General features: G+C 43.3%; 1 protein-coding gene across 1 annotated transcript in view; it reads right to left on the reverse strand.

Moving 5' to 3' along the window:
• thbs2b (thrombospondin 2b) overlaps window positions 1–2,131 on the reverse strand; it is a 15,158-nt gene extending 13,027 nt beyond the window's left edge. The window contains exons 1-3 of the mRNA XM_060939974.1: window positions 1,711–2,131; window positions 1,301–1,372; window positions 486–1,042 (exon numbers count right to left, since the gene is read on the reverse strand). Coding sequence (XP_060795957.1) covers window positions 486–1,042; window positions 1,301–1,367 — 624 coding nt within the window. The 5' untranslated portion in view covers window positions 1,368–1,372; window positions 1,711–2,131. The remainder of the gene's footprint in view (window positions 1–485; window positions 1,043–1,300; window positions 1,373–1,710) is intronic.
• Between the last annotated feature and the right edge of the window lie 10,082 nt (window positions 2,132–12,213).

A 12,213-nucleotide genomic window follows, 5' to 3' on the forward strand; every position in this document is an offset into this window, starting at 1 on the left:
GTAGGTAATGCAATAACCTGGCGATTTGTCCAGGGTGTACCCTCTCGCCCATAGTCAGCTGGGATATGCTCCAGCTGTAGAACAGGATAAGTGGCTACAGATAATGGATGGATGGATGGATGGATGGATGTTGTACGTAAATCCCTCAAGTATTAGGACTATATGGCAAATATGAATTAAAAGTTTTTGTCTTTAAGTGGCCATTCATTCTGCACCAAAGAACAAGAGAAACCCTATTGTGTATGTAATTATAACTTAGTGTGCTTTAACATCACCACTTGCAACCCCGCGTCTAATATCCTGGAAGTGCCACTGCTATAGGTCTCCGGATTGGCTCTGAAAAGTGCCCTCAGGACCCAGTACCCATTTTTTTCTCTCTATCCCAGGTTCGGGCACACGTGTACGGGTAAGCTTCAGATTGGTCATTATCAGGTGTTTTGTAAACAGAATGTAAACCAAGGACTAGGATGACACAAGGTTCTCACCCTAAAATGTGTCTCGCGGCTGGATCCTTTGGCCACGTACATCCGTCCACCCGGGGCGCGCAGGTACTCGTAGAAAGGTTCGTCTAGAATGAAGCTGTCTATGAGGTTGCATCCCACGTACAGCGTGGCCGTCTCTCCGTGCACGTGTAACGTGATGTTTTTCCACTGCGAGTCCACCAGCTCCACATCCTCAAACGCGATGACGTTGCGCGAGCCGTCGGCCCACCAGTACACTAGCTCGAGTGTATTCGCTCTGCCGTCAGAAAGCACCTCGAACTGCCGGCGCTCGCCGGGACCCTCGATGGAGAGCAGAGTGCCGCGGGACGCGCGGTCCTGGCGCAGGGTCGCGATCAAGGTGAAGCCCTCGTTGTTCTGAATTTGCTTCAAGAGCTGCTTTAGAACTTGCGGTTTGACGGAGGGAAGATGGTCGAAGCGGATGAGGCGATACGCCGGGGACTCGGGGTCTGGGCCTCGGAACAGTTTCGCCCCGATGGTCTTCTGTGTGATTCCGCTGCTTTCGAATAAGTCAAACACGGTCACTTCGTCCACCGGCTCGCCTAAAAAGCATAGGATAGTTTAGACAGTTGGGATAGTTGACATGTCATTTTTATTACCTACACTCAAAAGAGGCTGGTTGGAGAACTGAGGATTATTTGCTTTCAAACTGGGTTCATCTTCTTCTCTTGCTTTTGTGCTTTCTGATAGGGGAAAAACTACTCTGGGGTATTAGAGCTTTTAAGGGTTCCCATAAGAGTTCTGTATTTTCTAAGAGTCTAAATTGTGAAAGTGAGAGTGTGTATTAAGCTGAAAATTACCTGGATCGATGGCGGAGGCGCACAGAAATAAAAGGACCAGCCCGAAGTGGCATTTTCGGAGAATCATTATTCCTAAACAACGCATAACAACTTGTTAAACGTCCAGTCACTTCTAATTTAGATTATCATTGATTAAAAAAAGCAAAATAGACTTTGATGTCATGTGCATTAATTACACTTACATCAATGCATATCTGACTTCACAGTTTAGGAAAAAAGATAGATAGATAGATAGATAGATAGATAGATAGATAGATAGATAGATAGATAGATAGATAGATAGATAGAATAGGAACTGTAGCTGCTGCACGCGCCAAAGTTCTAGTTCACGAAAGCAAAACCCGTCTTTTTATTAGTCCCACAATAAACCGGATAATTGTTTGAAAAGTTCTGGAGCACATCCGACCTACCTGAACCAAAGATGAAGTCCTTGGATGTATGGGAGGAAAACGCCAGGTTCCTCAAAAAAGTTGTAAATGGAAGCCTGCTCTTGTCATTAATCAGTTGTGCAGGGGGTAAAGTCGCCAAAGAAATCCAGCCACTGTGTGCGTAAAAGGCGGATCCAGCGCACTCGGCACGCAGGGTCTTTGTGTTCACTCCGAGGAAAACCGTCAATCACTTCTCCTGTTTAAGCGCTGTGGTCGTGAGTTGGGATGCACTCGAGCAGAGTGTGTGCTCCAAAGCTTGAAATATGATCGATACCGGTTATCCCAGCTTCGCGCACTCCTTCATAGCGCGTCTTATCGTCAGTGCCTATCTAACATTGTAAGGAGGAGTCTTAAGGCAAGAAGAGGGTGTGCAGTGTACGGACGGCATCGGGGCTGTTATTTGGTCCATACGTTTTCTATTCACCAAATGAATTTCCAAGAAGTTTGCTCCGGGTTTTAGGATTTAGGATGGCGTCAAATCTCATCTGGAGCCCAGAGAGCCCAGAGGAGGTCCGGGTTAGACAAGACAGCACTGAGACTGAGCTCCACTTCCAGTGCTACATTCATGTATTTAGCAGCAATATTAACAGTATATACATGTAAATGTGGGTCTATAACCTTATGCTTCACGGTTAAGCATAGTCAGTTTGTTATGCTCAGTCATAGATTCTGCAATGAGCTATTCTTATAGCTAAGTGTTTTTCCTGTCTGTCATTTTAATCAACTATGCTACTTGAGCCTGAACTCATAATTTTCTTTGGGAAGGAAAGGAAATATCCTCATGCTAAGATAAATGAATGGTGGAATACTAAACTACACAAAATAATAGATGTCACATTGTTGAACCTCATACCTTTACCAGTTAAATCATAAACAAATACCAAAAGAGCTGAGTTAAAATCTCATCTCATCTCATTATCTCTAGCCGCTTTATCCTGTTCTACAGGGTCGCAGGCAAGCTGGAGCCTATCCCAGCTGACTACGGGCAAAAGGCGGGGTACACCCTGGACAAGTCACCAGGTCATCACAGGGCTGACACATAGACACAGACAACCATTCACACTCACATTCACACCTATGGTCAATTTAGAGTCACCAGTTAACCTAACCTGCATGTCTTTGGACTGTGGGGGAAACCGGAGCACCCGGAGGAAACCCACACGGACACGGGGAGAACATGCAAACTCCGCACAGAAAGGCCCTCGCCGGCCACGGGGCTTGAACCTGGACCTTCTTGCTGTGAGGCGACAGCGCTAACCACTACACCACCGTGCCGCCCCTGAGTTAAAATATTAAATATAAATATGATAAATAGAAGAAATCTAACTGAAGGCAATAAATGAAATAATTAATATAGTTGCGACATGGAAAATAAATATTATAGCTAGTCTAAGACATTACAAGTCTCATCTCATTATCTCTAGCCGCATGGAAATGATAACATTGCTTTGTTCTTAGAAATGTCAGATTTATGACAGATTGCACAATTCCGAGTGATATATGATTGTATGGTTAAAAAAAATCTGTTTCATGTTAGACACAAGCAGAGGATTTAATTATTTTCATCTAAAAACTGCTATTGTTCAAGTCCTGACACAGAAGTTGTTGTAAAACCCAATAGGGGATGGCAGTAATGAATTCCTATAGCTCTTGATATGCTGTGCTTGGATTGTGCTTGGAAAAGCCTGATGCTGTACATACTTTTCAGATTTACAAGCACACCACTAGCTAATTAGGTACAGGGTTCTGTTAGTATGATGAACAATATGTAATACTACATGGTGGATATTTTTCTGAACAGAAAGGATAAACGTCCCCACTGGTGTTGGTACAAGCTGCATCTATCCATCCATCTATTATCTATACCACTTATCCGTAAGGGTCACAGGGGAAGCTAGAGCCAATCCCAGCTGACTTTGGGTAAAAGGCGGGGCCCCGGGCAGGTCACCAATCCATTGCAGGGCCAACACATAAACACAGCCATCGTTGGGTGTATCAGTGACGTCAGAGAGGAGGAGTATAGGAGCCTGGTGAGGGACTTTGCTGTGTGGTGCAACAGGAACCATCTGCAGCTCAACACCTCGAAGACCAAGGAGCTGGTCATTGACTTTGGGAGGTCCAGACCAAGGTCATGACCAGTTCTGATTGAGGGAGTCGAGGTGGAGGCTGTGGATTCCTACAAGTACCTCGGGCTGTGGCTGAACAGCAAGCTGGACTGGACTTGTAACACCAATCACTTATATAGGAAGGGACATAGCAGGCTATACTTCTTTAGGAGGCTGCGGTCCTCTAACATCTGCAGAAAACTCCTGTGGATGTTCTATCAGTCCGTGGTCGCCAGTGTCCTGTTTTACACCGTGGTGTGCTGGGGGGGGAAGCACATCCAAGAAGGATACATCCAGGCTGGACAAACTGATCAGGCGGGCCGGCTCTGTGGTCGGCATGAAGCTGGACTCTCTGGTGACGGTGGCAGAGAAGAAGTCTATGGACAAACTATTGAACATCACGGACGACGCCAGTCACCCTCTGCACACCGTCATCAGCAACCAGAGGAGCCTGTTCAGTGACAGAATGCTCCTTCCCAAGTGCAGGACGAACAGACTCAAAAACTCCTTTGTCCCTCATGCCATCAGACTGTACAACTCCTCTCTGGGGGGACGAGGGGTAACAGGAGGACAGAGGACGGGAAGGAGCAGTAGCCTAGCCTAGCCTAACAATAAGCAATACCGGACAATGTGCAATATAATGTGCAATATAAAGTGCAATATCTTTCCTGCTTCCCCCCACACACACACACACTTACCCTAACCCCACTTATCCCCCCTTTCCCCCTCCCCTTCCTCTCTTCCCCATATCTTATTCTTTTATATTTGTATATGTAAATACTTAATTTATTTTAATTTATCTAGAAGTTTTTCTCTATTTCTTTTCTCTGTTTATCTGTAATGATGCTGCTGGAATCTTAATTTCCCTGAGGGAACCCTCCCAAAGGGATCAATAAAGTTTTCATCTCATCTCATTATCTCTAGCCGCTTTATCCTTCTACAGGGTCGCAGGCAAGCTGGAGCCTATCCCAGCTGACTACAGGCGAAAGGCGGGGTACACCCTGGACAAGTCGCCAGGTCATCACAGGGCTGACACATAGACACAGACAACCATTCACACTCACATTCACACCTACGGTCAATTTAGAGTCACCTCTTAACCTAACCTGCATGTCTTTGGACTGTGGGGGAAACCGGAGCACCCGGAGGAAGCCCACGCGGACACGGGGAGAACATGCAAACTCCACACAGAAAGGCCCTCGCCGGCCCCGGGGCTCGAACCCAGGACCTTCTTGCTGTGAGGCGACAGCGCTAACCACTACACCACCGTGCCGCCCTCAATAAAGTTTTATCTAATCTAATCTAAATGAACAACCATTCATACTCACATTCCCACCTATGGGCAATTTAGCCAGTTGACCTAATCCACGGGCGGCACGGTGGTGTAGTGGTTAGTGCTGTCGCCTCACAGCAAGAAGGTCCGGGTTTGAGCCCCGTGGCCGGCGAGGGCTTTTCTGTGTGGAGTTTGCATGTTCTCCCCATGTCCGCGTGGGTTTCCTCCAGGTGCTCCGGTTTCCCCCACAGTCCAAAGACATGCAGGTTAGGTTAACTGGTGACTCTAAATTGACCGTAGGTGTGAATGTGAGTGTGAATGGTTGTCTGTGTCTATGTGTCAGCCCTGTGATGACCTGGCGACTTGTCCAGGGTGTACCCCGCCTTTCGCCCGTAGTCAGCTGGGATAGGCTCCAGCTTGCCTGCGACCCTGTAGAACAGGATAAAGCGGCTAGAGATAATGAGATGAGAGAGGTGAGACCTAATCCACATGTCTTTGGACTGTGGGAGGAAACTGGAGCACCCATAGGAAACCCTCGCAGGCATGAGGAGGACATGCAAACTCCATACAGAAAGGCCTCAGTCAGCCATGAGGTTTGAACCCAAAACCTTCTTGCTGTGAGGCAACAGTGACAACCACTGCACCACCATGCCACCCACAAGCTGCATTTAATTAATTTAAAATATAATATGAAAAATGTCTATTTGTCCACTGTTGAAAAAGCATACTTAATAGTCATGTAATGTGCAATCAGCAAGAATGTCTGCCAGTTTACGCAGCTTTTCCCTGTGATTATAGGGTGTATATGCAAATTTCTGAGCACTGTGGAAAAGAGCTCACTGAAATGCAAGACAGATGTGTCATTTGTAGTGAACTAGCAGATTTCAAAAAGTCCTATGCCCATGGTTGTCTTCTTAATGAACCTGGGTGTGATATATATATCTTGTAGTTTAAGTGCTAGAGAGAGATCAAGAAACTATTTATTTCTGTTCATTTTTATTTCTTCCAATCTTTTCCCCAGAACAAAGTGCAACAAGAGGTGTGAATGAAAGTTTTGACCCATTATATCAAACTATCATTTAAATCTCGACATAACTGTTGATGGCAAATGTGTGTAAATGAGGTAATAAAGTACATATTGTACAAGACTGTATCATACTTACATGTGTGTGTGTGTGTGTGTATTTTGTGAAATCCAAGTATTCATATTTATACACATGGCAGACAGAGAAATCCTATCAGGGTGTTTGTATATTTGTTTTACTGAGTGTTTATGGTTGACCTCTCCTGTTGCAGTGCCCCATATTTCAATTCCCTTCTTTGTTTTGCTCAATTCCACCTTCAGTAAGGCTACTTCATATGTAAGTCTTGCTTATCATGAGTAATGTTTTCTACCAAACTTGCTCCCACTGAAGTTTATTTCCATTTAAGGCATTAATAAAATGAATCATGTCTGTTTCTCTTTACTGGTTTAAATGTATTAAGGTCTATAACAAGCAGAAATATCTTTCCTGTCTTCTTCCCTAAGCTGACCTGCAAAGAATTCACATAGCTAACTTTCAGTTAATTGCTTCCAGACTGGCATACAGTCCCTAAGTGCTGACCATGAAAAGGGGCAGTATGACACATTTCTCATTACTTCAGCCATTTACAGTTCTGTGCCATTGTCTTGGACCTGGTGAAAATATTTGTATTGATATATCTTTCATGCTTTGTCAATAAAACAACTTTCTAAAGCACATTTCCCTCAAAACAGTTTAGACTTTTTTAAGTGCAAAAGGAAGTGTTTTATAGTTGCCTTCAGTTGTATTCAATTCTGAGAAAAATGATTGGGAAATGTTTGGGCTATATGAGTCAACATTTAATAAATTCTTACTGAAAACTTGAACGCTTCTTTTCATCTCAGTTAAAAGAAATACATTTGTGTGATCGCTTTTTTCCATTCCATGTCTGGATACACAGTCTTTTTCATACACAGCTTTTATCATTTAGAGTTCAGTTCTTATAAATGATGATATGTTTTTTAAAGATTCAACTTTAAGTTAAGACATTTATCATCATTAAAATAATAACAAAAAGGTGACAGCCTCCTGAGTTGCTTTCATCCAGGCTCAGATATCTTTGGTAACCTATTATAAATACTGAAGCAAGGTAAAATATTAAACCACACTGATGAAGTCATATTTCTTATGATATCATAGGACCAGATAGAAAAACAAATGTTTCTTGCCATTTTCTTGTGCCCCAGGGTACTGCAGTGTGATAGTTTTATTTTGGCATTATTATTATGTCTGGGTTAGCTGTCCAGGCTATTTATGGCTGCTTAACAATTACTGTAAGGTTGGTTAGAAGTTGGTCAAGCATTTCTATGAATCACTGTCTAAGTCCATGGTGGGGGTCAGGACATAAACATCACAAATAGATTCAAGTCCGTAATCATAATCACAAAGACAGTGACAGGGCAAAATATGAAATTAGAAATAGGAACATGGAAACAATGTACAAGGAACACAGCTCAGAACTGCAGAGCTGTAAGAGACCCTACAAACAAATGGATTACAAATTAGACATACTAAGGCTAATGATTAGGGCCCATTATAATCAGTGGTGTGAACAATGTAGCACCCATGCAAAATAAGAAATACATAGGGTTCACAAAAATCTTGCCAGCAGGATCAGTGAAAATAACTGACTCAGGGTTGGGATTTGGGGTAAGAATGACAATATATGCTTTATTAGGAACACTATATTGAGATTCTGGTCCATGTTGACATGATTGCATCATGCAGTAACTGCAGATTTTTCACGTTCATGCTGTGAATCTCACATTCTAACACATCCCAAAAGTGTTCTGTTGGATTGAGATCTGGTGACTGGGAAAGCCACTGAAGAACATTTAACCTATTGTCATGTTTGTGAAAACAATTATGACATGGTGCACGATCATGCTGGAAGTAGCCATTAAAAGAGGGCAAATTGTGGCAATGAAGGGATGTACATGGTCAGCAACAATACTCAAATAGGCTGTGGCATTTAAGCGATGATTGATTGGTATTAACAGGCCCCAAAGTGTGCCAAGAGAACATTCCCCACAACATTACAGCACCTCCACCAGCCTGGACTGATGATATAAGGTAGGTTGGATTCATGCCATTAGCACCAAATTCTGACCCTACCATCTGTGTACCTCAGCAGAAATGCAGATTCATCAGACCAGGTTATGTTTTTCCAGCCTTCAATGATCCAATTTTTGTGAGCCTTTGCCCACTGCAGCCTCAGTTTTCTGTTCTTGGCTGACAGAAGTGAAACCTGAGGTGGTCTTCTGCTGTTGTAGCCGATCTGTCTCAAGTTTCAACATGTTATACATTGTGAGATGCTTTTCTGCTCACCATAATTGTACAGAGCAGTTATATAAGTTATTGTAGTTTTTCTGTCAGCTCGAACCAGTCTGGCCATTCTCCATTGACCACTCTCATCAACAAGGCATTTCTGTCTGCAGAACTACCACTCATTGGATGTTTTTTCTTTATTGTACCATTCTGAATAAATCTAGAGGCTGCTGTGCATGAGAATCCCAGGAGATCAGTGGCTGTACAAATACTCATACCAGCCCGTCTGGTAATCATGCCATAGTCAAAATCACTGAGATCACATTTTTCCCCATTCTGATGGTTGTTGTAATCATAGCCTAAAGCTGCTGGCCCGTATCCACCGATTTCATGCACTGCACTGTTGCCACATAATTGGCTGATTAGATGAATGGGTAGGTGTACAGGTATTCCTAATAAAGTGCTCAGCGAGTGTAGACTGTCTCAGGATAGGGGAAGACATCAACCAAAATTAAGTCAAAGACAGAGACAGAGATCAGAAATGTTTCAAGACATAATACATGATCAGAGTATAAAACCTTACACTTTTAAGGTTCAGTAAGCTTAAGACTCAAGGTCAGTGGCTGAGACTGACACAGGATCAGAAATACAGGATGCAAGAAATAAAGATGAAGGCAGCATCAAGAACAGGAGTGACTGAGCTATTAGTATGAGCAGACATAGGTGATGAGCTGTGACCATAAGCAGCTCAGAGAGGCTAAGGGAGATAGGTCATGGGTCCATGCCAATATTCAGAGTTGATGGAGCAGTTGCTGGCAAAATTTTTAGGAGGAGTAGGCTGTGGCTCTTCAATTGTTTTGACAGTTATGCTGTTGCCTTGCAGCAGAGGTCAGTGATGCATCTTAATGAGGTAAAGCACTGGGGTGACACTTTCTCATAAGATGCCTGTAGGAATAACCCAGGATATCTCAGACTCCTTCTTGGTGAGTACAGTGTCACCCACATACAGATACAGCTCACCCTATGATGCTGTAAGCATGTTTTCATTTTCCAGCTGCATTCTTTTACCATGCATCCTTTTTATTCTTTTCTTGTTGATAATTCTAGGTCAAACAGTTTCCAGAGCACTAGTGGTTCTAATCTTTCTACTCATAAAAAGTTCAGCTGGGCTGGCTCTGGTACTTACACCAGGGGTTGGTCCATGTTCCATTTGACCAAGAACAGGGTGATCCTGTTTGAGTATTCTTTCAGCAATTTAGCATCAAAACTAGTACTAAAATTCTAACGACTACATTCTCCTACAGTTGATGAGTTTGATTAAGTTAAACACAGCTTGCCATCTTCTGCCATGGCAGTTCTGAACTTGCTGAATCATGCCGTATGCAGCATATCCTCTATCAATGTAAAACACAGCATCTGTTTATTAATTCAAGGGGAAAAGAACAATAAAATATATTATGTTGGGCCACGACCAGAACTGCCATAACAGTTTCAGTGCTCCTTGGCACAGATTCTACAAGTTTCTGATACAGTACTGCTGGGATGAATATCATTGTTGAAAAAGATATTTCATAATCAACTGGTGTTTTGATGGTAGTGGTGGACAGTAATGTCAAACATTTTGGTCTAAAAGGTGTTCAATTGGCAGCACAGTGGTGTAGTGGTTAGCACTGTTGCCTCACAGCAAGAAGGTACTGGGTTTGAGCCCAGCAGCCAGTGAAGGCCTTTCTGTGTGGAGTTTGCATATTCTCCCCGTGTCTGCGTGGGATTCCTCTGGGTGCTCCAGTTTTCCCCACAGTCCAAAGACATGCAGGTTAGGCTAACTGGTGGCTCTAAATTGACCGTAGGTGTGAGTGTGAATGGTTGTTTGTCTCTATGTGTCAGTCATGCGATGACCTGGTGACTTGTCCAGGGTGTACCCTGCCTCTCGCCCATAGTCAGCTGGGATAGGCTCCAGCTTGCCTGCGACCCTGTACAGGATAAGCAGCTACAGATGATGGATGGATGGAAGGTGTTCAATTGGGTTAAATTCAAATTGATGATTGCAAAGGCCATATCATTTGATTTACATCAATTTCATACTCATGAAATTGCCCTTGCATCCTCTGGGTGGGGATATTCTATGGTAATCCTGGAAGAGAGTACTCTCATCAGGATAGCAATGTTTCATCATCGGATAAAGGTGATCAGTCAAAATAACTTTGTATGATTTGCAGTGACATCTCCCTATAAGGGCATAAGAGGACCCAAAACCATTCCAGCAAAATCACACCCTACAGCATTACAAACCCATCAATTTTACTTTAATTTTCTGTAGGTCACTCTTTTGACAGGCTCATTTGACTTTTTCAGTCTGTTGGCTGAGTCCACACTCAATTATGTAATTGTCTTCCATGTTCCATAGCTGCACAGCAAGATTCTGGACCGCTGAAACGTATTCCACATAGCAAGCGGTTTGTATACTTTGAGCCAGCATATGATTAGCCAATAAATGAAGCCTACATAAGAGCTCTTTGTCTAATATTCCTAAATTTTAAAACTCCCCACTGTCTTCTGACCTTACAACTTGAAATAATTACAGATTAAAAAGTGCTGCTTCTAATTCATTATCATCTTATTGAATGAAAATTTTATACCTTTTTTTGCTGTTTTTTGTTTCATTTTTTTCACACTCTTGTCACCATGGTAGACCAAGTTAAATGACTAAACATTCAGCCAGTAAAATGATATTATAGGTTTTAGATTAGATTAGATTAGATTAGATTAGATTAGATTAGATTAGATTAGATTAGATTAGATTAGATTAGATTAGATTAGATTAGATTAGATTAGATAGAACTTTATTGATCCCTTTGGGAAGGGTCCCTCAGGGAAATTAAAATTCCAGCAGCATCATTACAGGATAAACAGAGAATAGAAAATAGAGAAAACTTCTAGATAAATTAAATTAAGTATTTAGATATACAAATATAAAAAATAAGATGTGAAGAGAAAAAAAGATATGAAAAAAGTCTAGTAGGAGAGGTATTGCACATTATATTATACATTGCACATTGTCCAGTATTGCTTTTTGTCAGGCTAGGCTATTGCTCCTTCCGGTCCTCTGTCCTCCTGTTACCCCTCCTCCTCCCCCCCCCCCCCCAAGAGAGGAGTTGTACAGTCTGATGGCGTGAGGGACAAGGAGTTTTTAAGTCTGTTAGTCCTGCACTTGGGAAGGAGCATTCTGTCACTGAAAAGGCTCCTCTGGTTGCTGATGATGGTGTGCAGAGGGTGACTGGCATCGTCCATGATGTTCAGTAGTTTGTCCATAGACTTCTTCTCTGCCACCGTCACCAGAGAGTCCAGCTTCATGCCAACCACAGAGCCGGCCCGCCTGATTAGTTTGTCCAGCCTGGATGTGTCCTTCTTGGATGTGCTTCCCCCCCCAGCACACCACAGTGTAAAACAGGACACTGGCGACCACGGACTGATAGAACATCCACAGGAGTTTCCTGCAGATGTTAAAGGACCGCAGCCTCCTCAGGAAGTACAGCCTGCTCTGTCCCTTCCTGTACAAGTGGTTGGTGTTGCAAGTCCAGTCCAGCTTGCTGTCCAGCCACAGCCCGAGGTGCTTGTAGGAATCCACAGCCTCTACCTCGACACCCTCGATCAGAACTGGTCGTGACCTTGGTCTGGACCTCCCAAAGTCAATGACCAGCTCCTTGGTCTTCGACGTGTTGAGCTGAAGATGGTTCCTGTTGCACCAAATGGCAAAGTCCCTCACCAGGCTCCTATACTC

This window comes from Neoarius graeffei, chromosome 14 (genome assembly GCF_027579695.1).
Source record: "Neoarius graeffei isolate fNeoGra1 chromosome 14, fNeoGra1.pri, whole genome shotgun sequence".
Taxonomy (NCBI): Eukaryota; Metazoa; Chordata; class Actinopteri; order Siluriformes; family Ariidae; genus Neoarius; species Neoarius graeffei.